At 42.0% G+C, this 24,076-nt stretch overlaps 1 protein-coding gene across 1 annotated transcript in view; it reads left to right on the top strand.

Annotated features, from left to right (window-relative positions):
- dcaf13 (ddb1 and cul4 associated factor 13) overlaps positions 1-23,673 on the top strand; it is a 44,935-nt gene extending 21,262 nt beyond the window's left edge. The window contains exons 10-11 of the mRNA XM_084335755.1: positions 16,617-16,780; positions 21,069-23,673. Coding sequence (XP_084191881.1) covers positions 16,617-16,780; positions 21,069-21,156 — 252 coding nt within the window. The 3' untranslated portion in view covers positions 21,157-23,673. The remainder of the gene's footprint in view (positions 1-16,616; positions 16,781-21,068) is intronic.
- The last annotated feature ends 403 nt before the right edge of the window (positions 23,674-24,076 follow it).

Below are 24,076 nucleotides of genomic sequence, written 5' to 3'. Positions count from 1 at the left end.
TTTCTTTCTTTCTACCACAATACACGGCCACTGATGGATCCATGGGACTTGGTAAAGCACTATGGACCCAACTATGACCACTGATAAAAACGTAACTACACTAGCGTTATAAGAGCTAAACATTGCTACCTACCATACAAGTGCATTGGTTTAGTGCACTTCCGGTTGCCACTGAGCGGAAATGTTTGTGCGGACCTGTTCTCCCAAACTGGTAAGCAAATGAGTTTTTACGTTATTTTCATTTTTACGTTACTATTATTATTATTATTATTTTTTTTTTAAACATTGATCTTAACTGATCACTGTGACTTTATTGCTTTTATCGTTATATATGCCTATAATTGTGTACAGCACTTTGAGCTACATGACATGTATGAAAGGTGCTTTATAAATACTTACTTACTTACTTACTTACTTACTTACCACACTCACTGGGGCCATGTCTCCTCTACCACACTCACTGGGGCCATGTCTCTTCTACCACACTCACTGGGGCCACATGTCTCTTCTACCACACTCACTGGGGCCATGTCTCTTCTACCACACTCACTGGGGCCATGTCTCTTCTACCACACTCACTGGAGCCATGTCTCTTCTACCACACTCACTGGAGCCATGTCTCTTCTACCACACTCACTGGGGCCATGTCTCTTCTACCACACTCACTGGGGGCCACGTCTCTTCTACCACACTCACTGGGGCCACGTCTCTTCTACCACACTCACTGGGGCCACGTCTCTTCTACCACACTCACTGGAGCCATGTCTCTTCTACCACACTCACTGGAGCCATGTCTCTTCTACCACACTCACTGGGGCCATGCAGGCCTGTACACTGCGATGATATGATCGCGAATTGCCCCTTTAATTGGCCGTTGCGATTGGTAAATATTATCTGGGGGCGGGCTTGCGAGTAGTGCTTTCAAGCCTTGCATTCGCATTTCACTCCTAAATTATCCAAGGCGAGCTGTCAGTGCGACACAATGTCGTGGTGCTATGAAAGAATCTGTCGGCAATGAATGAACTTACTGCGATCACAGATAGCCTGAGTGAAAAAAAAGATTTGCGTGTGGAGTGAATCTAGCTCACGCTATATACTTGGTACTTGTAGTCTATCGTGCGATTAAAGACCATGTCCCTATCTGCGTAGTCTATACATCCAACACCAAATCCCATAATTCCTAGCAAAACGAAACTGAATGTGGCCTCTCTTCCTTTCAATATGGACTATTGCATCGCCAAAGAAGCACCTCATTTCAATACATTTAAGATACAAATTTTGCTCTGCAAGAACAACGGAGTGGATATCAGTCCATCTTATGACAACCACGTCCGATGTGGAGAGATGATAAGATGATGATGATTGACGTGATGATGTGATGATTGATTGACGGGGACACGGACACTTCTAACGTTCAGGTTCAGCCATGCATTAGGTGAGTAGTAGTAGCCCACTATTAGGACGTGAAATACTGTCTACTTAAATTTATAAAATATCAACCTATCTATCTATCTATCTAATAATGAGACAATATGCAAATAAGATAATACTAATAATTGTCACGGTGTCCCCGTATATGAAATGAAAGTGGCTTGCAACTTTACTGGCTGTCACAAACTGTTTATTTCTCGTTTAGCATATTACATTCCACTTCTATAAACAATCAAAGTCCTACCGTAAGAGCCTCATACGGGTCAATTAAACCTTTTTGATTAGTCTTTCCTTCGAGCTAAGTTGGACTGAACATTTCACTGTCAAAAGCGCAAATGTAAATAAGGTTGCGTCGCAACACGGTTTTCAAAATAAAGGTCACATATACAAATACCTCTCAATTCTTACTAAAAAAAGTCTCGGATATACATAAACATTAATTGGCATAGATCTCTATAAACGGCCCAACACATTGATCACTTTAGGCACACACTGAAACCAGTAACATCACAAATATGAAGCAGGTAATTACCCATACAAATAATAAACCTTTCATGGGGTTATTTACAATAATAATTCATTTGATTTCTAAAGCACTTTTCATTGTGAAACAAATGTATGCAGAGTTTCTTGTCCTCCTGATTAATGCAATGGTGTGTGTGTGTTGTGGTGATCTCATTCAAGGAGCACTACACAAGTGCGCGCACACACACACACACACAGTTTGTTGTTTTTGTTCTATTAGTGATTTACACACTTTCTCGGTTGGTTCATTATAAAAGATACAAACCTGAAAACAAACGCACTTAAATGTTAAATAAAAGGACCACAGTAATGAGGCAGGAGGAACATATTTTTTTAATAATGGTAAAATTGTTATTTAAAAATTTGCCCCTAAAAATATTTTTTGCAAGTGTGCCCCTAGTGAAAAAGCTTAGCGTACAGCCCTGCCATGTCTCTTCTACCACACTCACTGGGGCCATGTCTCTTCTACCACACTCACTGGGGCCATGTCTCTTCTACCACACTCACTGGGGCCATGTCTCTTCTACCACACTCACTGGGGCCATGTCTCTTCTACCACACTCACTGGGGCCATGTCTCTTCTACCACACTCACTGGGGCCATGTCTCTTCTACCACACTCACTGGGGCCATGTCTCTTCTACCACACTCACTGGGGCCACATGTCTCCTCTACCACACTCACTGGGGCCATGTCTTTGGCGATGTAGTTAGTTACTGCCACCGTGATTTCTCTAAATTTTTTCACTTTTTCTGTCATACGGGATTGATTTGGAAAACGAAGAAGCCAGAGTCATTTGCATCTGGGCTGGTTGCTTTACGCTCTCGTATCCTCTTTCCCCGTTTCCTCCAAACAATAACAAACATGCCTTGGCACCGTGTGTGTGTGCGAAGTAAGTTGGACGGGTGTGTGTGACTTTTTTTGTCTGAGCGGGAGAGAGGAAAGCGCTGCGCTAAAGCAAGTCTCATCTCAGCCGCGGCGGCTTAGAATCTGACGTGACAACATATACTCGATGTTCACGATATATTAATTGACTACATCTCATGTAGAACAAGCCGCGATACATTGAGTATACTCCTTATATCACCCACCCCTAGGCTGATGGTAGGAGGCTAATGGTATGAGGCTGATGGTATGAGGATGATGGTATGAGGATGATGGCTAATGCAGGGTATCTGATATGAGGGTGATGGTAGACTTAACGCAGGGTATCTGATATGAGGGTGATGGTAGACTAACGCAGGGTATCTGATATGAGGGTGATGGTAGACTAATGCAGGGTATTGGTATCTGATATGAGGGTGAGGCTTTAAACTTGAGAGGGTAGAATCTCAAGTTTGAAGGACTTTTGGAGTTCATTCCATGAGCTAGGGGCATCATAGTGAAATGCAGACATACCCTGTTCAGAGCAAACTCGAGGGACCTTAATGACAAGCCTGTATTTATTAATAGAGATAGTGATGGTCCATTGTAGGCAGATTTTGAAGCAGCACAAACGACACGAACACAAAACCTATAGTGACAGATGTGTGGCCCAAAACACAGAGGCTCTCCCCAGAGGTTTTCAGCCCTTAGATACCACAACACTGAAGGACTAACTCCCCTATTTTATTAAATAAGTATCAGTATATTTATTGTTCTAAATAATTTAACTTACAATGTCGTTGTTGGGTTTCCCAGATCGAGTACTCGAGTAGTGCTTGAGTACTTGTTTAGGGAAATCTATTTTTAGAGTGCATCATAAAGAGCATGGCAGCAGGCAGCAGCAATAACAATGCACAACAATATATACCTGATGCATATTGTCAGTCGAAACAGTCTGTTACCATTTGTAATAATTACATTACCTCCACTCTGTCTGCAGCAGGTCTCTCTCCGCTCAAGGAACGGCATATTTCTTGAGACAAGCATGTCCGTATCAATAGTCTAGTCTGTGAAGGCTACGCAAAGTGGGCCGGTATGTTGTTGACACAGTTTGGAAATGTATAAACAACGAACCGCTGTCTGTATCTTTTAGAGATAACGCCAAGCTAGCTGCATTCCAATGCAACAAACCTTTTCCGGTAATGTTGGCGTTCTATCCATAGAACCCTCCTTCTGCTCTCATGCTCCACAGCTTCGACTGTTGTCTTCCTGCAGCAACTTCCTGACGACCAAATAAAGAAAATGATAATACAAAGAAATCGAGTTCCCTCAAAAACCACTCGAGTTCATTTGAAACGCCCCTCCCTCATGTTTAACCCTTTCACTGCCGCACTACCAAACGGTTAACCCTTTCACTGCCACACGGTAGTGTGATAGTTAGGGCTGTCTTAAATACTTCGAAGCTTCGTTTGATGGCACAAGCTTCAAACAGTAAAAAAAATATCGAAGTTTAAAAAATATATATACCGGTATATATAATAAACTTTTTTTTTCCTTTTTTTTTTGGCCTCCAAAATCTTGCGCCTCCATTCCAATGAAACGAAAGTAAGCGGCGCCTTCCCGCCTCCATTCCAATTAAACGAAAGTAAGCGGCGCCTTCCCGCCTCCATTCCAATTAAACGAAAGTAAGTGCCGCCTCGACTCCACCTCTCTACAACAAGCACGTGGAGATTATCTGGGTTGAAAACAACAAGGTCATGTGCAGCAGACATGTCGACGAAGAAGCGAAGCAATGCCGTTTGTTATTTAAGACTACCGGTATGTCGGATAGATTTGTGTTCATTGTGCTGCTTTTTTTTTTTAAAGTGTCCCGACCCATATAAAAATATGTCTTAATAAAACGTGCTTACGGTAATTAAGTCGAATTCTGCCTTTGTCTCTTATCAACTACATATAAATATTTATATAATTGTTTGCTTGATAGACGAAGGTTGCAACATAATTATGTAATGTCATGTCGTTGGCTGTGAGAGCAGCCCCACTGCACCCAGGTAGCGCAGCCGAGTGAAACCTTGTTGGCTGCGTCACAGTCATGAAAGGGGCTACTTAATTAATTAATCCAATCCACTTTATTTATAGAGCACATTTAAAAACAACAAAGTTTACCAAAGTGCTGTACAACTCTCACAACATAAGATACAAAAAAATATATATATATAAAAATAAAAGTATTTTTTTATTTAAATTTTTTTCGAAGCTTCGAATTAAAATCGAAGCTCGCCCCCGAAGCTTCGATTGCCAAAAAAAGCTTCGACGGTCAGCCCTAGAAGGGTTAACCTTCTGTCGTTATAGCCACAGTTACTTTAGGCTAACAGTGTGGTTAGGGTTTGGGACGTGAGGCTATCAGAGAAGTGTGTGTCTTGGTAGTCTTGAGGGAAAGGCTCCCTGGGTTCGTTCCCCAGCAGGGGAACTCAGATGTTTTCTGTAAAAGTTGAAAGTTAAAACATTTTTATATGTACTAATTTTTAATATGTACACTTTGTTTGTAAATACATCAATATATTACTTATGGCTATAACATAACGTACAATATGTACCTTTTTCCTGTGGTAGATAAGTACTTTATTTACATATTTTAAGCGAGATCTGCCTGTGTATCCATACTGTATCATTCTCCATACTGTATCTCCATACTGTATCATTCTCCATACTGTATCATTCTCCATACTTTTTATGTATTTAACTGCATGTGGTATGTATGTATTGTAAGTGATGTTATATGTTCTATGTTGGAACAATGCTGTAACTGCACTGAAAACAAATTCCACCAGCCTGGCTGGGTGGTCATTAAAGAATCTAATCTAATCTCCATACTGTATCCCCATACTGTATCATTCTCCATACTGTATCTCCATACTGTGTCTCCATATTGTATCATTCTCCATACTGTATCCATACTGTATCTCAAATACTGTATCTCCATACTGTATCATCATACTGTATCATTCTCCATACTGTATCTCCATACTGTATCCCCATACTGTATCATTCTCCATACTGTATCTCCATATTGTATCATTCTCTATACTGTATCTCAAATACTGTATCTCCATACTGTATCATACTGTATCATTCTCCATACTGTATCTCAAATACTGTATCCATACTGTAGCTCTCCATACTGTATCCCCATACTGTATCATTCCCCATACTGTATCCCCGTACTGTATCCCCATACTGTATCCCCATACTGTATATCCATATTGTATCATTCTCCATACATTATCCATACTGTATCTCCCTACTGTATCTCCCTACTGTATCCCCGTTGTCAGAGCCTCCTGTGTTTGACCTTGTGTTATTATGAGTTAGCTGCATTCCCCCACACAGCGCTGGCCCAGCGCCCCGCGTCCGCAGGGTGAGAGCAGGCAAACGAGCCAGAAGCGCCCGGCCGGCATCGCTGCCAAGTGCCCCCGGTCACTTTCAATAAGTACAATGTACCGGTTGGCACGGCGGCCGATGGGGAAAGCCTAAAAAGGCCCCGGGGGGGGGGTCGTTATACAAACGATTCCAAAAAGACTTTACTTCCAAGACTGTGATAATCTGTGATGGTGATGATCTGTGACGGTGATAATCTCTGATGGTGTTTTATGATCTCTATTCTCTTAAATCACTGCGTATCCCTGAGTTTTGCATATGATTAGACTTGGATGCCAGCGGAGATGTGGGTCATAATGGTATGTTGTTTCCCCCTTAACTATCCAGTAAGGTTAAAAAAAATAAAGGATCACTGGGAAGGCTTCCAATGCCAGGAGTTCCATTTCTCTATGAATGATAGTGATCGATAATGCTTGTGCTGTGCCATCTCCACAACAAGTCATCCTTCATCCTCAATGTACTTCTCTCTCCTCCCTTATTCTCTTAATGCAGCTACGGTGGTGGAAGAAATTGGCAAACTTTTGGCACTTGCTTTACCGTCCAGTGTATAAGAAGAGATTTATTCGTAAGCTTTGCACTTAAACAGATCAGACGAGCCCTGCTCTTATCAGCAGTTTGAATCTGGCCAATCAGACGAGCCCTGCTCTTATCAGCAGTTTGAATCTGGCCAATCAGACGAGCCCTGCTCTTATCAGCAGTTTGAATCAATCACTTAAAGCTGAGCACTCTGCGCATAATGAAGAAGCATTAACCATCAGGTTGTAGTGAAAGGGTCTTTAATTATGGAGAAACGCTGAATCAAGGCTCTGCCTCGTGTCTGATCTGAGACGGGAAGACATCGCGTTGTACCGTCAGGACCCGACTTCTCAGCCGCTGCGTCTCGCTGCTCACATCACTGATGACTCTGCCCACGGAGTGACCTTTGACCCGTGGCTTAAATCAGGCTAAATTACACTCGGTAGCCTCTTTTAACGGTTGCATTTGTACACCTCGTTAAACATAAGCCGAGCGCGTGGCAGCAGAGGAAGGCAGGCAGACGCGGTCAAGAGCTTCCGTTGTTGTTCAGACGACCCAACGTCAGAACGGGGAAGAAATGTGATCTAAGTGACTTTGACCGCGGAGTGATTGATGGTGTCAGACATGGTGGTTTGAGTATCTCTGAAACTGATCTCCTGGGATTTTCACGCACGACGGTCTCTATAGAGGATACCGAGAAGGAAAAACAACAAACATCCAGTGAGCCTCAGTTCTGTGGGCAAAAACACTTTGTTAATGACTGAACAGACTGGTTCTTGTTAATGAGAGAGATCAGAGGAGAGACTGAACAGACTGGTTCTTGTTAATGAGAGAGATCAGAGGAGAGACTGAACAGACTGGTTCTTGTTAATGAGAGAGATCAGAGGAGAGACTGAACAGACTGGTTCTTGTTAATGAGAGAGATCAGAGGAGAGACTGAACAGACTGGTTCTTGTTAATGAGAGAGATCAGAGGAGAGACTGAACAGACTGGTTCTTGTTAATGAGAGAGATCAGAGGAGAGACTGAACAGACTGGTTCTTGTTAATGAGAGAGATCAGACGAGAGACTGAACAGACTGGTTCTTGTTAATGAGAGAGATCAGAGGAGAGACTGAACAGACTGGTTCTTGTTAATGAGAGAGATCAGAGGAGAGACTGACAGACTGGTTCTTGTTAATGAGAGAGATCAGAGGAGAGACTGAACAGACTGGTTCTTGTTAATGAGAGAGATCAGAGGAGAGACTGAACAGACTGGTTCTTGTTAATGAGAGAGATCAGAGGAGAGACTGAACAGACTGGTTCTTGTTAATGAGAGAGATCAGAGGAGAGACTGAACAGACTGGTTCTTGTTAATGAGAGAGATCAGAGGAGAGACTGAACAGACTGGTTCTTGTTAATGAGAGAGATCAGAGGAGAGACTGAACAGACTGGTTCTTGTTAATGAGAGAGATCAGAGGAGAGACTGACAGACTGGTTCTTGTTAATGAGAGAGATCAGAGGAGAGACTGAACAGACTGGTTCTTGTTAATGAGAGAGATCAGAGGAGAGACTGAACAGACTGGTTCTTGTTAATGAGAGATCAGAGGAGAGACTGAACAGACTGGTTCTTGTTAATGAGAGATCAGAGGAGAGACTGAACAGACTGGTTCTTGTTAATGAGAGATCAGAGGAGAGACTGAACAGACTGGTTCTTGTTAATGAGAGATCAGAGGAGAGACTGAACAGACTGGTTCTTGTTAATGAGAGATCAGAGGAGAGACTGAACAGACTGGTTCTTGTTAATGAGAGATCAGAGGAGAGACTGAACAGACTGGTTCTTGTTAATGAGAGAGATCAGAGGAGAGACTGAACAGACTGGTTCTTGTTAATGAGAGATCAGAGGAGAGACTGACAGACTGGTTCTTGTTAATGAGAGATCAGAGGAGAGACTGAACAGACTGGTTCTTGTTAATGAGAGATCAGAGGAGAGACTGACAGACTGGTTCTTGTCTGAGACTCAGCACTGTGGATCCAGTGAGCCCAATTGACCCCCCCCCCCCCCCAAATCAGACAAAAAGGCGTCAAAGTGGTTGCAAAGGTTGCGTCGAGCTGCCGAGATCCCGCATGCCTACCGACGAAGCCTACATGCAGCTGGTCATATTACAAAATTGTATATATATATTACATCATATTTAAGCATGAGAGGCAAGTGCCTTTACCTTAAGACTACCCAGACACACTTTTCTGATAGCCTCACCCCCAAACCCTCACCCACACTGTTACCTTAAACTAACCATAACTGTCGAACCCTAACCCTAACTTTATATCTTAACCATAACCGTTAAAATGACCAATAATCACAGTATTGCTGTGTTTGTATCAGGGTGGGTGGCTTAGGGCGCTTTCACATAGTTTTGGTGGACTCTGTGCGGTTCGGGGGGTGAAGTTGCAACATTGTTGCATTCTTCATTTGGTTCTTATGCGTTCACATTGCAATTTGTCAAGTGCACCAAACTTTCTGAACAATGTCACGCGGTCGAAAAGGGTGCTCGTCTATTGGACACAATAGAGAGTGGAAATGTGTGTGTGACTGCGAGCCCTAACGTGTGTGTGCGCGTGTGTGTGTGTATGTGTGTGTGACTGCTAGCCCTGTCTGACTCCAGATCAGCGGAGGCGTCACAATTTTCAGTCGGTGGTAGGGTGACCAGGTGTCCCGCTTTTGGTTGTACTGTCCCACCATTTGACCGAGCGTCCCGCATATTGAGAGGATGTCCCTCTTTTCGAAGCAAAAAAAAAACATGGGTCTAAAAGCCCCTCCCTACAGTAAACGTAGCAACCCGCCTCTTGTCCACACACATTGCTCTGCTCGTGACGCTACCTCATATCGCAGATCTGATTGGTTAAGTAGTAATTTAGCGCTCTGCTCGTGAGAGTCGTGACTCACTTCCTTGAGTTTACAAAAGGTCCTTTATGCTACATATATATTTCCTAAAATTGCTGCACTTTGTTAAAAATTGCATTGATCTTGGTCTGTGTAGTAGCTAATACATGATTTTGCTGCTTAAACGTATGTATAATGTATATTCATTGATTCACTCGTATACCAAAATTAATTTGAATTGAAAATGTTTGCTTTTCACATCAAATATTGATATGCGATTAAAATGTGATTAATTTCACAACTTTACACAATTCCTGTGAGTCTATGGAACACATCTGTAATAAAAAATCAAAAGAAAATCATTGTTTTATATTTCTAATCAAGTACTCTAAAGCAGCATTTTTCCACTTTAAGATTTCAAGCTGTTTTGGGCTGGGCTCCGCCCATAAGCGCTTTGAGTGACAGTCACCCACAGTCTGCACTGGTAGACAGAGAGAGATATAGAGAGATTGAGGGGGATACTAATTAATTTCACCGCGGGCGGCATAATCCCACGGGACAATGCATTGGTAACTTTCAAATGACAATATATACCCCTGTGAATATTATTGCACGGATCGGAATACGGGCGCGCGCGCAATGATATTTTGACTGATATGCGAGTGGAGAAGCTCCTGCCTCGCGCACACGGTCGGGAGGTTGTGTGTAAATGCTCAGTGTCCCTCTCTCTATCTCTCCCTCTCTATCTCTCTCCCTCTCTCGCTTGCTCGTTCTCTGCTGTCTGTCGGCACCCACGCACGTCAACCCGTTTGAGGAAGTGTCAGTATTTCCACTCGCTCTGTTGTTGAGCGAATGGTTGCGCTACAACCATAGAGGGTACGTTACTGCAGATCAGCTCCTTGCTACGTAGGATAGCGAGTCAAATCAGAATGGCTTAGTTCACTGGGGGAGGATATTGTCAACTGAATTGGAGCAATCTGCCAAAATGAGAATTAGAGACACAGACCCCATTGATACAAACCCCCATTGCTAGAAAACAATGCTAAACACTGGAAAAGGCTATTTATAAGACAGGGGACCTTTAATTAACTAAAATCTCGAATTAATTCGATAAACATTTTTAATCAAGTCCCAACACGTGAATATATGACTTATACTACACGTAAATATATGACATATACAACGCGTAAATATATGACTTATACAACACATAAATATATGACTTATACAACACGTAAATATATGACTTATACAACATGTAAATATATGACTTATACAACACGTAAATATGACTTATACAACACGTAAATATATGACTTATACAACATGTTAATATTAAGTCTGTCAAAATTAACACGGTATTAATGCATTACCGCACAATTCTATTAACACCACTATTTTTTTTTTAACTTTTCTTTCTAGACTTCACTCTGGTGTATTATTGATACTCTCATTGATACTATGTTTGTTTCTGACTCAAAGTGTGTGTGTGTGTGCGTTAGAGATAGAGAGAGGGGGGGTGAGAGAGATGAGGAAGGGGCAAGAGAGAAAGAGAGCTGGGAGAGTGTGTGTGTGTGAGGCGTCTATACTTTCCGTAGCCGCATTTCTGCAGGACGCTCTCTGATTGGCCACTGACTGACGCTCTCTGATTGGCCACTGACATGTTTGCCCAATCACGTGACGAGCTGTGTCTTTGCCCATTTCCGCGTCGAAAAGCCTGCAAACTACCTGCCGTTCTATCGCCATGCTTTAAGACAAACTCTAACCGGGAACTCCACTTTTTTTTTGGAAATTAGCTTATTTAACATCTTCCCTGGAGTTAGACAAGAAGATGCATACCTTTTTTGTCTCTGTGCGTGCATTTTAGCTTTGGGAATAGACGCTCCGTTAGCATAGCTTAGCTTCATCACTGGAAGTGAGGCAGGACAGTAGCCTTACAGTGCCTTACAGTGTATTGCAAGGTCTGACATTGACCAAACTTGATATGCATGACCTTGGTGGGCTCTAGGTCAACTCCTGAAAAGGGGGTCAATGTCAGACCTTGCAATCAAAAGTTAGGGGGCGCACTGAAATTATGGCAAGGGTTATTAGCCCCCTAACTTTTGATTGCAAAGTCTGACATTGACCCCCTTTTCAGGAGTTGACCTAGAGCCCACCAAGGTCATGCATATCAAGTTTGGTCAATGTCAGACCTTGCAATACACTGTAAGGCACTGTAAGGCTACTGTCCTGCCTCACTTCCAGTGATGAAGCTAAGCTATGCTAACGGAGCGTCTATTCCCAAAGCTAAAATGCACGCACAGAGACAAAAAAGGTATGCATCTTCTTGTCTAACTCCAGGGAAGATGTTAAATAAGCTAATTTCCAAAAAAAGTGGAGTTCCCCTTTAACCAACTTCGAAAGAGTGCCTAAGCTTAACCGTCGAAAGAACTTGCCGTCACGCTCTAAGACAAACTCTAACCTTAACCTACTTCGAAAGAGTGCCTAAGCCTAACCAGTGTAGAAACTGACGTCGGCCAATCAGAGAGCGTCCTGCAGAAATGCGGCTACGGAAAGTATAGACGCGTGTGTGAGAGGGGGGGGGGGGTGGGGGTCTCAGTCCTCAGCCCTTGTGTTGGTGAATGTAACAAGTTCCTAAAGTTTTCTTTCCCCTATTATTTCATGCACACTTTATTCATTCTTTTAAATTATTATTTTCTTTTAAGTTATTTTGTGCATCACTCTGTTTTGAATTTGATGCAAATTTGCAATGCATGAGGGTCATCCTTTTGTGTTAAATGGCTGCATAAAGCAAGCATTTGTTGACTCATGTTGATAAGAGTATTAAAACTTGGAACTTGAAAAAGATCAGTTTAAGGTAGATAAATTAAATTATTTTTAAATGCGATTAATTTGTGATTAATCACAAGTTAACATATTGACCGCCGGGGGTTGTGCCCATCTCATACCTCTCTCTGCCACCGTTAAAAGCCTATGGAGATGTTTACCTTCTTTGCAGGGCTATAACTTTTTACATTTGATTGCTATATTGACATTACTATGGCCCATTCAACATCGATTATCTATCGTTCAGGATGTGGGAACGTTATACTTTTTCATTCATACATTGTTGTGTTAATACCTTCGAGAATATAAGTATGTTTTTAATCTTTTCTGCTGTAATTCCAAAAACGCTAGTTATGGGCCCAAACGCATATGATAGATTATCGATTGCCGTTTCTTTCCCATACACGCTATATTAAAAAATTCAAATGTATGATCGGTATACATTATGCTTCATCATGCGTGGAGGAAAGGGGGGGGGGGTCGTTTATAATTCCTTGATCATCAGTAACGGCTTTATGTAGTATGGGTGATATATTGATCAGATGGTTTGCAGTGAAATGAATAAACAATCGGGCTGAAAATAACGTTATATTCCCCTTACCGTGGGCCGATGAGACTGGCGGTGAAAGATCCCAATTATTCGACGCTGATCGCCTAGGTCCATTTCCGGTTTGTATGGCGCAATAAACGCCGAAATCATATAGATTATTACGTTTAGAAAGCGATCCATATGTACTATAGTGTCTGTCAGGAGTCCCGTAGCGAGATGTGACTGCCGGAGGAATTTCCTCGATGCACCGATGGCACTTCCGGTTTTTGCGAGAGTGTAACTCGCCAGACCATCCATCAGGCGGCGGTATTGAGCCGTTGCAGTCACATCTAGGGTCCCGCTAGAGCATCGGGGGTTGGCTGGATAAATTATGAATGCCATGGCGAAAAAATTCAATATTGATCTTGAAAACGCTGTACAGCGATCTTGGCAGACAACGCATGGCGGGCAATAACGCTGGGAAGCGTTTCTGGCGCCCAATGTGTGGACAATCATGCGATTAATCAGATTAAATATTTTAATCGATTGACAGCACTAGTTAATATATGACTTATACAACAAGTAAATATATGACTTATACAACACGTTAATATATGACTTATACAACAAGTAAATACCGTATATGACTTATACAACACGTAAATATATGACTTATACAACATGTAAATATCTGACTTATACAACATGTAAATATATGACTTATACAACACGTAAATATCTGACTTATACAACACGTTAATATATGACTTATACAACAAGTAAATATATGACTTATACAACACGTAAATATATGACTTATACAACGTGTAAATATATTATGGCTATAACGTAACGTACATTATGTACCTTTTTTCCTGTGGATGATTAGTACTATTACTTATGCTTTCTGGTGAGACCTTGTTGGTGGGAGAGATTCCAGGCACATTCTGGATGAGAGCGTTTCACCGGGTGAAGGCGACCGAACGCCCAGACAGACACGGTTTCATCCAGACTTGTCCCTGGAGACTTCCGGGGCCCATTTGTTTACAAAACATTGAAAACTATGTACACATAGTGTAGTGCAGTATTAACAGGAGGCAAGACCACATTTCAAGATGAGATATTCCTTTATTGATCCCCTTGGGGAAATGTGGGTGTCATGGCAGCATGGGTGAGGGGGAAGGAGAGGTACAGGTATGGGCAGGGTAATGGTAGAAAGACATAAATATAGGCAATAAATAAAATAAAACTATAAAATAAACAATCGGAATATAAATATATGAGAAAATAAAGGTGCAGATGAGGGTCTGTATGCCGGTTATAATATATGTTACAATAAATATAGGCATTACAAAAATAAATTTGAATCTGAATATATACTATGAGTAAAACTAAATTGTATACACACTTTCCGAGTGTCCGTCCAGGTTTTGATGGAGTCAGACACACTTAGTGGTCATATTATGGTTGTCAAAAATTTTATTATTTTTGGACACACAAATTACATTGGTGTCAAAGGAATAGAAACCTGGTTTGATTCCGACCTGTGTTGTGTTGTAATCTCCCTCGTTCTCTGAGTTGAACAGAGCGATCTACAACTAGCTCCCGTTTAGACCCTCCCCTCCCCCCACCACCACCACCATGCTTCCTGTATCCTGTCAATCTCTACTGTCTAATAGAAGCAGAAATACCTCTTACATTAGAATAATCCACTACTGAAATAGACCTGGAGATAATTTAATGGTAATATTGCAAAGTCACTATTGCCCGGCGTTCTCTGTCCTGTGCCCCAAGTTGTTGTGGATTTCATAAATAACATTTAGCAGGCTGTCCGGAGCGGCCAGGGGGAAGCAGCCTGGTCCAACAGGATCAGCAGCTATCAGCTCTTCTAAAACAAATTGAATTTGAGAAAAATCATTGCTTTTAATTAGAGTGAAAGCCCCTTGAGGAGGACGCACTTACTGAGGAAATCCACCCTAAAATAGAATTCACACCGCTCCCTTTCAAACAAGTCTCTCCTTAAAGCTGAATAGATGACACTCTAGTGATGACGTCATCAAGATACAATTCCTGGAGCTGCTCCATAGACAGTGAAGAGTGGAACAACTCCTAGGATACTATGACGGTCTGTAACCATGGTGATTTTACTAGGACACTATGACGGTAACCATGGTGATCTAACTCCTAAGACACTGACAATAACCATGGTGATTTAACTCCTAGGACACTATGACGGTAACCATGGTGATCTAACTCCTAAGACACTGACAATAACCATGGTGATTTAACTCCTAGGACACTATGACAGTAACCATGGTGATTTAACTCCTAGGACACTATAATGATAACCATGGTGAATTTACTGGGACACTATGACCGTAACCATGGTGATCTAACTCCTAAGACACTGACAGTAACCATGGTGATTTAACTCCTAGGACACTGACAATAAACATGGTGATTTTAATGGTAACCTACATTTAAATAAAACTCTTTTGGATGTAATGCCTCAAACTAAAGATATTTGACCCCACACATTTGGTGACTACTAATTGAGTGTAACTCCCAAAAAGTGACATCACACATTAACGTTTTGATTTGTTCTGATTTCCAACTCAGGGAGACAGTTGTCTATGTTTGTAGAATTTTAATTAACTGTCCAAAGTCACTGGATTAATAACAATGTAGATTCTGTTTTAGGGTGGATGTTTGCTTTTAAAGTAACCCTGGGCGGGTGGAGTTAAGAGAGATTCAAGGTTTTTATGGGAGGGAGAAAGAGAGAGTGGAGGGGTGGAGGGAGAGAGAGAGAGAGAGAGGGAGGAAGGATAAAGAGAGAGGTTTACTGTTTACTGTAGCAACCAGCCAGCGCTTTTATCATGTTACCAGCAGACATAAACTGCCATGCTGTAACTGTCAATGATGCTCGACGGAAACGCACACATTTCACCCAGATCATCTCCACACGACCATCCTGATTGTCCCTGTCGCAATGTTGCCAATTAGGCTAATTGAAAATACTATTTTATAGACAAATCTGTGTAAATTGTGTGAATGAATGCAGGCATTCAGAATGACCTCTTAAAACAATATTGTCAATACCCTTGGTGTTGTGTTTATATGGTCTTGTGCTTATATCTCTCCAGGAAATAACTTTTTTGTTTATTTACTTATTATATTTATTAGAATAAATATAAAAAGTATGAACAGGAAATGGAATTTCCAGTTCTTAAAAGTTGTGAATTGGTATAAGGGAGAATGTCACCTTTTCAGTCACAATGCACACATAACACTTTTTATTTTTCATTTCAAACCTTTACTCGTGGGGCTCTGAGGTTTCCCTCATTTACAGTGACAACGTATTACACACAGAAAAAACATACATAATAACATGCTTACATTACGGGGTGACAGTGGCTCAGGAGGTAGAGCAGTCGTCTGGTAATCAGAAGGTTCCCGGTTCGATTCTGGCTCCTCCCTGCAGTGTGTCAAAGGCATAGGTTACAGTATGATTTTATTTAGTAATTAGTAAATATTACTAATAGTATTAGTTTTTCTCTTAATCTTTTTTAATCTTTCTTTATCCCTTTTTCTCTCCCCACCACTCTCTCTATCTCTCTCTCTCTCTAGATGAGCAGCAGAGAGAAGGCAGCAGTGAACTACAATGAGAAGCTGAAGGAGAAGTTCATGCATCATCCTCAGATCAGTCGTATCTCGCGCCATCGCCACCTCCCCAAAGTCATCTTCAGCCAAGCCAAGGAACAGCGCGTCATGAAGGACGCTCGTCGCAGGAAGTATGTACTCGTTCACTCATACCGTGGTGGATCTGAGGGCGTTGGCACCAATAACCCCATTCAATTAGATTTCCATTCACAAGGTCCCGATTTGATTTGGATTCAGTTTGATATTGATTCAATCAGGCTTGATGCCGCTGGTTTCAGAGGACCAGCATCTGCCATTGTTGTCAAAAGATGTAATTTGGTCAACTTGCGTTTCCGTAGTAGAAACTCTGACATCTGTAGTGAAACACACTAATGCCTTATTGACAATCTTCTTCGTGCGTCCTTTGAAAAAAGGGCATAGATTCAAAAATCTTGGGATTTTAATGATCAGATAATTCAATAGAAGCGTTCTTACGGTTAACCACTCTGCCCCTAGTGGTGGCTCACATGCTATTTTTTTTAAAATCCGATTTACCACCGTCATTGGCTGTGCCATTTCAGTGTATCTGACATGCTAACATTTGACGTGCTAACATCTGACATGCTAACATTTGACGTGCTAACATCTGACGTGCTAACATCTGACACGCTAACATCTGACACGCTAACATCTGACATGCTAACATTTGACATGCTAACATCTGAGGTACATTTATTTTCCTGAAAAGTTTTAGTTTCCCCCTGAAAAGTTATTCTATTGTGCGTTAAAGGAACACGCCAACATTATGGGAAATGCGCTTACCGTCTTCTCCAGAGTCAAGAAGATGGATACCAATCTCCTCTGTGCATTCAGTAGAAAGCTATGCCGCTGCAAGCTAGCCTAGCTTAGTACAAATGTTTGGAAGCGGATACCGACCAGCTAGCCCAGCTGTTTGCCAAAAAGTTGAGTTTTAAGTAGGGATGCACCGATATGAAAATTTGCCACCGATACCGATTGTTCAACTAACACAATCGGCCGATACCGATACCGATATTTGTGGCAAATCTTTTTTTAAATTTAATTTAATTTACATTTTTTTTTGGTAATATATATTTTTTTATAATATATATATATATTTTTTTATGAAACTACTGTATATTTGTGTTACAAATTGTGCTCACCGATATGAACATAGGCCTCTTTACTTACTTAAAAAAAGGAAACAATCTCTCTCCCAGTATGGTCTGCCGGGCTGCAGCTAGATACTAGTTCTCCCAGTATGGTCTACCGGGCTGCAGCTGGATACTATTGTCTCAACCAGAGCTCTCAACCAATGAAATTTTGATTGACAGTCGATTCTGCCAATTACGTCACACACCACTTGCACCCGCCTCTGCTGTTACCACTAATCGACAAGTGCGTATACATTTTTTACTTCCGCTGTTGTCCGCCATTGATTTTGACGAGAGGTTTTCTACAACAACAACAACGGCGGCGCGGCCGACGTTTAGCTTTTAGCGCCGCAGGATGACTAAACGAGGCATAATGATTTTACTGCAACGAATGTTATAATAAAACAAAGCCTTTCTATACATGTGTCTGATTGAAAACTTTATTAACAGATTGCAGAATGGGTAAAACTCAGGGCTCTATGAGCAACGGAAGGAACTGAGCTAGTATGAGCGCGTAATGCTTGCTACGTTCGGGTAAATAATATGCTGATGTTATTGAACGTGTAACACTAACTATATAACGTTAATGCCACAAAACGAATGCATTTGTTAATCATAAGTAGTAACTTTGATGCAGTAGCTTGTGTGTGTGTGGGCCGGGGGCGGCGTTGTGCAGGTTGCGACGCGACTGAACTTTTTTTTGCCTTTTGACGCGACACAAATTGATGGATATTTATTGGCTACTGCCATCGGCACATTCGAGCTTATCGGCCGATAGGCCGATTGCAGTCAACAAGGCACTTATCGGCCGATACCGATACCCGACCGATACATCGGTGCACCCCTAGTTTTAAGCTAGTGGTCCGTATCCGCTTCCAATCTTTTGTGCTAAGATAGGCTAGCTTGCAGCCAGATAGTGGAGAGGAAATTGGTATCTATCTTCTTGTCTGACTCTGGAAAAGACGGTAAGTGCATTTCCCATAATGTTGGCATGTTCCTTTAATACAGTGTCTAATGTTGGAGACACCGCTGTCAAAGCGCCACAAACGTAAATTTCAAGCATGCGAGCAGTAGCCTGGTTGTTCACACCAGCAGTAGAGCAGTAGTCTGGTTGTTCACACCAGCAGTAGAGCAGTAGCCTGGTTGTTCACACCAGCAGTAGAGCAGTAGTCTGGTTGTTCACACCAGCAGTAGAGCAGTAGCCTGGTTGTTCACACCAGCAGTAGAGCAGTAGTCTGGTTGTTCACACCAGCAGTAGAGCAGTAGCCTGGTTGTTCACACCAGCAGTAGAGCAGGAGCCTGGTTGTTCACACCAGCAGTAGAGCAGTAGCCTGGTTGTTCACACCAGCAGTAGAGCAGTAGTCTGGTTGTTCACACCAGCAGTAGAGCAGTAGCCTGGTTGTTCACACCAGCAGTAGAGCAGTAGCCTGGTTGTTCACACCAGCAGTAGAGCAGTAGCCTGGTTGTTCACACCAGCAGTAGAGCAGTAGCCTGGTTGTTCACACCAGCAGTAGAGCAGTAGCCTGGTTGTTCACACCAGCAGTAGAGTAGTAGTCTGGTTGTTCACACCAGCAGTAGAGCAGTAGTCTGGTTGTTCACACCAGCAGTAGAGTAGTAGTCTGGTTGTTCACACCAGCAGTAGAGCAGTTGTTCACACCAGCAGTAGAGCAGTAGCCTGGTTGTTCACACCAGCAGTAGAGCAGTAGTCTGGTTGTTCACACCAGCAGTAGAGCAGTAGCCTGGTTGTTCACACCAGCAGTAGAGCAGTAGTCTGGTTGTTCACACCAGCAGTAGAGCAGTAGTCTGGTTGTTCACACCAGCAGTAGAGCAGTAGTCTGGTTGTTCACACCAGCAGTAGAGCAGTAGCCTGGTTGTTCACACCAGCAGTAGAGCAGTAGCCTGGTTGTTCACACCAGCAGTAGAGCAGTAGTCTGGTTGTTCACACCAGCAGTAGAGCAGTAGTCTGGTTGTTCACACCAGCAGTAGAGCAGTAGTCTGGTTGTTCACACCAGCAGTAGAGCAGTAGTCTGGTTGTTCACACCAGCGGTAGAGCAGTAGTCTGGTTGTTCACACCAGCAGTAGAGCAGGAGCCTGGTTGTTCACACCAGCAGTAGAGCAGTAGTCTGGTTGTTCACACCAGCAGTAGAGCAGTAGTCTGGTTGTTCACACCAGCAGTAGAGCAGGAGCCTGGTTGTTCACACCAGCAGTAGAGCAGTAGTCTGGTTGTTCACACCAGCAGTAGAGCAGTAGTCTAGTTGTTCACACCAGCAGTAGAGCAGGAGCCTGGTTGTTCACACCAGCAGTAGAGCAGGAGCCTGGTTGTTCACACCAGCAGTAGAGCAGTAGTCTGGTTGTTCACACCAGCAGTAGAGCAGTAGTCTGGTGCTGAGCTGCCAGCGCCGTGAAAAGAGGAATTCTTCCTCAGATACTGTATTATATCACAATGACAAAACGTTTAAGAAGACGCTAGCATTTAATTTGAGTCAAATGTGGCAACTTTCTTCCAGTTGATATGGTGTTTAAGACACATTTTCAGATACACTGGCCCTGGGAGCCAATGACGGCGGCGAATCTGCAGAAAATAACCACCAGATTATTCAGTAACGGACGGTAAAAGATTATGGTCGAAAAAAGGTGATTTTTGTACAAGAATGCCTTTGGAACCAACGTGTCAAAAAGACGGCTACAGTCCTTTTCTAAGACCCACGATGACCTCCGTCCGAGAGGTGCCTCTGTAGTGCGGACACAGCGGATCTGACCCACGCAGACGCGCCCGCCTGATGGAAAATGACCAGGCCGAGGCCGGATAGTCCCTACATACTCAATTACCAGTCACCCGGTGAATTGATTGTCCCAGTTTGCCCTGCAATCCAATGATTCATAGATCAGTCTGTATTTTCTGTTTGTTCAGGTACTGAGACTATTGTGGCGCGCCGGGCATGTGTTCTCAGGCGCTCTGACTGATTTGCTCTGCGTGGTTTAGGTGCTTTTTTCACGGTACATTAGTGGAGTCAGTGACGTAGGTGTTGGGTCAACAATCTATCTCAGTCTCTCCATCTCCTCCTCTCTCTGTTTACTTTGCTGTGCTCTCTCTCCATCCCCCTCTCTCTCCCCATCTTGCTCCCTCTGTCTCTCTCTCCCACTCTATGTCTCTCTCTCTCTCTCTCTCTCTCTCTCTCTCTCTCTCTCTCTCTCTGAATATTCTCACCAGTTGATCTCTTAAGGCTGATTTTATTCATGGTTCTTTCCTCTGTGTGTTTCTTTCCAGGGCGAGGAACGTACGCAAGCACAGCAAACCAGGAAGTACTCTGGTGGTGTCCGAGAAGCAGAAACATGTTGTGGCCGTGGTCAATTAGAGAGAGAAGAAGAAGAAGTAACCAGCTGTGGACAGGAAGAAGAAGATATTAACCCGACCACTCCCTCCTGGGTCCACATTGATGGGACTCTCACTCAGAATGCTGCCACCAGTTTTTTGGTGGAAACATTTGTTTTGATACAACTTTTGAATAAGATCAAGTATTTTCTTTTCTTTTTTAAACCTTGAGAGAAATATGTTAACAGTTATAAGACGAATGGAAATGGGTTGTAATAGAGCCATCTTGTGCTACGACCCAAAGGACCTTTCTGTCATTCCATCACACACACACACACACACACACACACACACACACACACACACACACACACACACACACGCACACACACACGCACACACACACATTCTGAAAAGGTCATCCCCTTTATTTGTCAAGTTTGGGGTTAAAAACAAAACAAAAAAGATAAATAAATAATACTGATAATACTGTGTCCTTTTGATTTTAATGCTTACTGTACATCACTGGTCCTCAGCAGGTAGCGTATGCTTCATATCACAGCCAGTAAAATGTACATTCACTTGAGCCCCTATGGGCAACATTATTAGAGCGGCCCCTCGTAGTCTGATAATAATAATAATAAACGTTATTTATATAGCATTATAGAATTGCAATCAAATAGACATACAATTTGCATAGAATTGACGGAATAAACACAATGCAGAGAGTAAGAAAATGGTAAAAGCCATGCAGGTAATAACAATATGTTTGGTTAATGAATTAACAGAATATCATTACACCTGTGGACTAGATTAGCTGCTTCTTTACACCCAGGCCTGAAGTGGAATAATGAAATACCTGTTTATTTCATTACCTGTGGACTAGATTAGCTGCTTCTTTACACCCAGGCTTGGGCCCTGTTCCTCGTACCTGGCTAACTGAGTTAGCCGGATAATTTTCAGGATAACTTGACATAAGCTAGACCTGTCGGTTCCCCGAAGCACGATTGTCTAAAATCACTATGGCAACAGTAGATCAGAAAGTTTGAACCTGGTCCAGTGCAGGGTTTAGTTCAGTTAGCTGGATAACCTGGCCATGCTCTCGCAAAGAAATGCCAGCTCTCCTCACAGATCCCATTATACGATTCTGAATTATGTTTTTCTGCTTCGTTTTTCTAGAGGGGGCTTTTGAAATGTAAAATAATAGACCTAAAATGCTGATAATAAATCATATTCAGCCTATGGATTTACTTTGTCCTAAATAATGCACGTCATAGTTATAGATACGGCGCTCGCGAGGTGCGACACACCATGTGGTTATTTTAATAACGGAGCATTGCAAATGTGAATCCTGCGGGGATATTTTTTTTATGAATGAAACCGATCGGGCGTTTGGCTCTGATTCGTTTCATGTTCTCCGCTGTGGATGTATTTGCGGCGGAGCGCCCCGATTGTGTTTCATTCAAGCATAAATTGAAGCGTCTTTATGCGTGGATTGTGGATGTGAATTACAACGAATCTGAATCTGTGGATTGTTGAATTGTATCACTGTCACTCACGTTATTGTGATATTGTAACTGGGATTCAAATGTCTGAGGAGATGCGCTGTTTGACGGATTTGTTGACGTGGGCGTGACTTGAGAAAATGAATGAGCAATTGCAAGCCTTTGACGTTTTGATGAATGAATTTGAGAAAATGCATTTATCTGTTCAAGCACTGTTAGTGTTATCTGATGATGAACAAGAGGGCGATGCACATGACTGGTGTCACTGGTATAAACCAAAGCTTAATCAATTCAATGCATGTATGGATGTCTGAAATATTAAAACCTGATTAATAGTGAAACTGTATATCCTCCAAGCCTCTCTGACAAGTTATTTCGGGGGTCGCGCCTTGAAAACTTTGGGAACCATGTATTTATATATTCCATGATACATAAGCACATACAGTACAGATATCCTCATAAGTATCTATTAATTCGTATCAATTAGATAATCTTTGGGCTTGTTTTTTTCTACCTATTCTGAAAGAGTTGAACTAATTATTTTCGCTAGCAAGATCTCATTCGATTATTGATTCCATTAAGCCTACTGCCAGCAGGCACATTTAAAGAAATATAATCTGATTGATTGGGGTAATGAGGGACTTAAAATTAGCCTATAGATTATGCATTTAATTTGTCTGCGAGGCTATTGAGCCGTACTCTATTGTACCCATTCTGCAATCTGTTAATAAAGTTTTCAATCAATCCATGCCGTTAGAAAATCAGGATTTCTGCGATCGACACCTGCTGTCTTTTCAGGTGAGGCGGCCGTGCGCAATTATCCTGAGTATCAAGTCTGGTTCGAATTAACAGAAATGAAGTGGAATAATGTAATACCTGTCTATTTCATTACCTGTGGACTAGATTAGCTGCTTCTTTACACCCAGGCCTGAAGTGGAATAATGAAATACCTGTGTATTTCATTACACCTGCGGTTAATCTGTCGGTCTGGTCTGATTAGTTCGTTTTTTTATGATTGTTTCCATGCTGAGTGAGTTATTTCCTGAAAAATGATGAGCAGGTATGTGGTGATATTTAAAATGATCACTTGGTCGAATTACATCAGTACTACTATGTACCGATTCATGCTAGATCAATCGGTATCAAATTTCAGAGGAGTTTGATCATATTTACTGAGGATGGCCAGATACTGTTGATATTTAAACATTTTAAAACATAATACATGATCATGCGATTTATTTTATGTTGTGTGTTACAACAATAAATAACTAAATGTTCTAAATAAAAATGTTGAAATTGCAATATTTCGACTTGTTTTTTTACAACTGAAATTTCATTTTCTGTTATTACAGAGTTAACTATCGAAAAAGATCCAGGAACTGGTACTAGTACCAGTATTGGTTCAAATGTGAAGAGTACCCAACCCTAGTGATCACTAGATTTAAAATGATGAGCAGG

The sequence above is a fragment of the Notolepis coatsorum genome, assembly GCF_963971535.1.
Source record: "Notolepis coatsorum genome assembly, chromosome: 19".
Lineage (NCBI taxonomy): Eukaryota > Metazoa > Chordata > Actinopteri > Aulopiformes > Paralepididae > Notolepis > Notolepis coatsorum.
The sequence above is the reverse complement of the archived record's forward strand: the minus strand, read 5'-3'. Positions and strand labels throughout refer to the sequence as shown.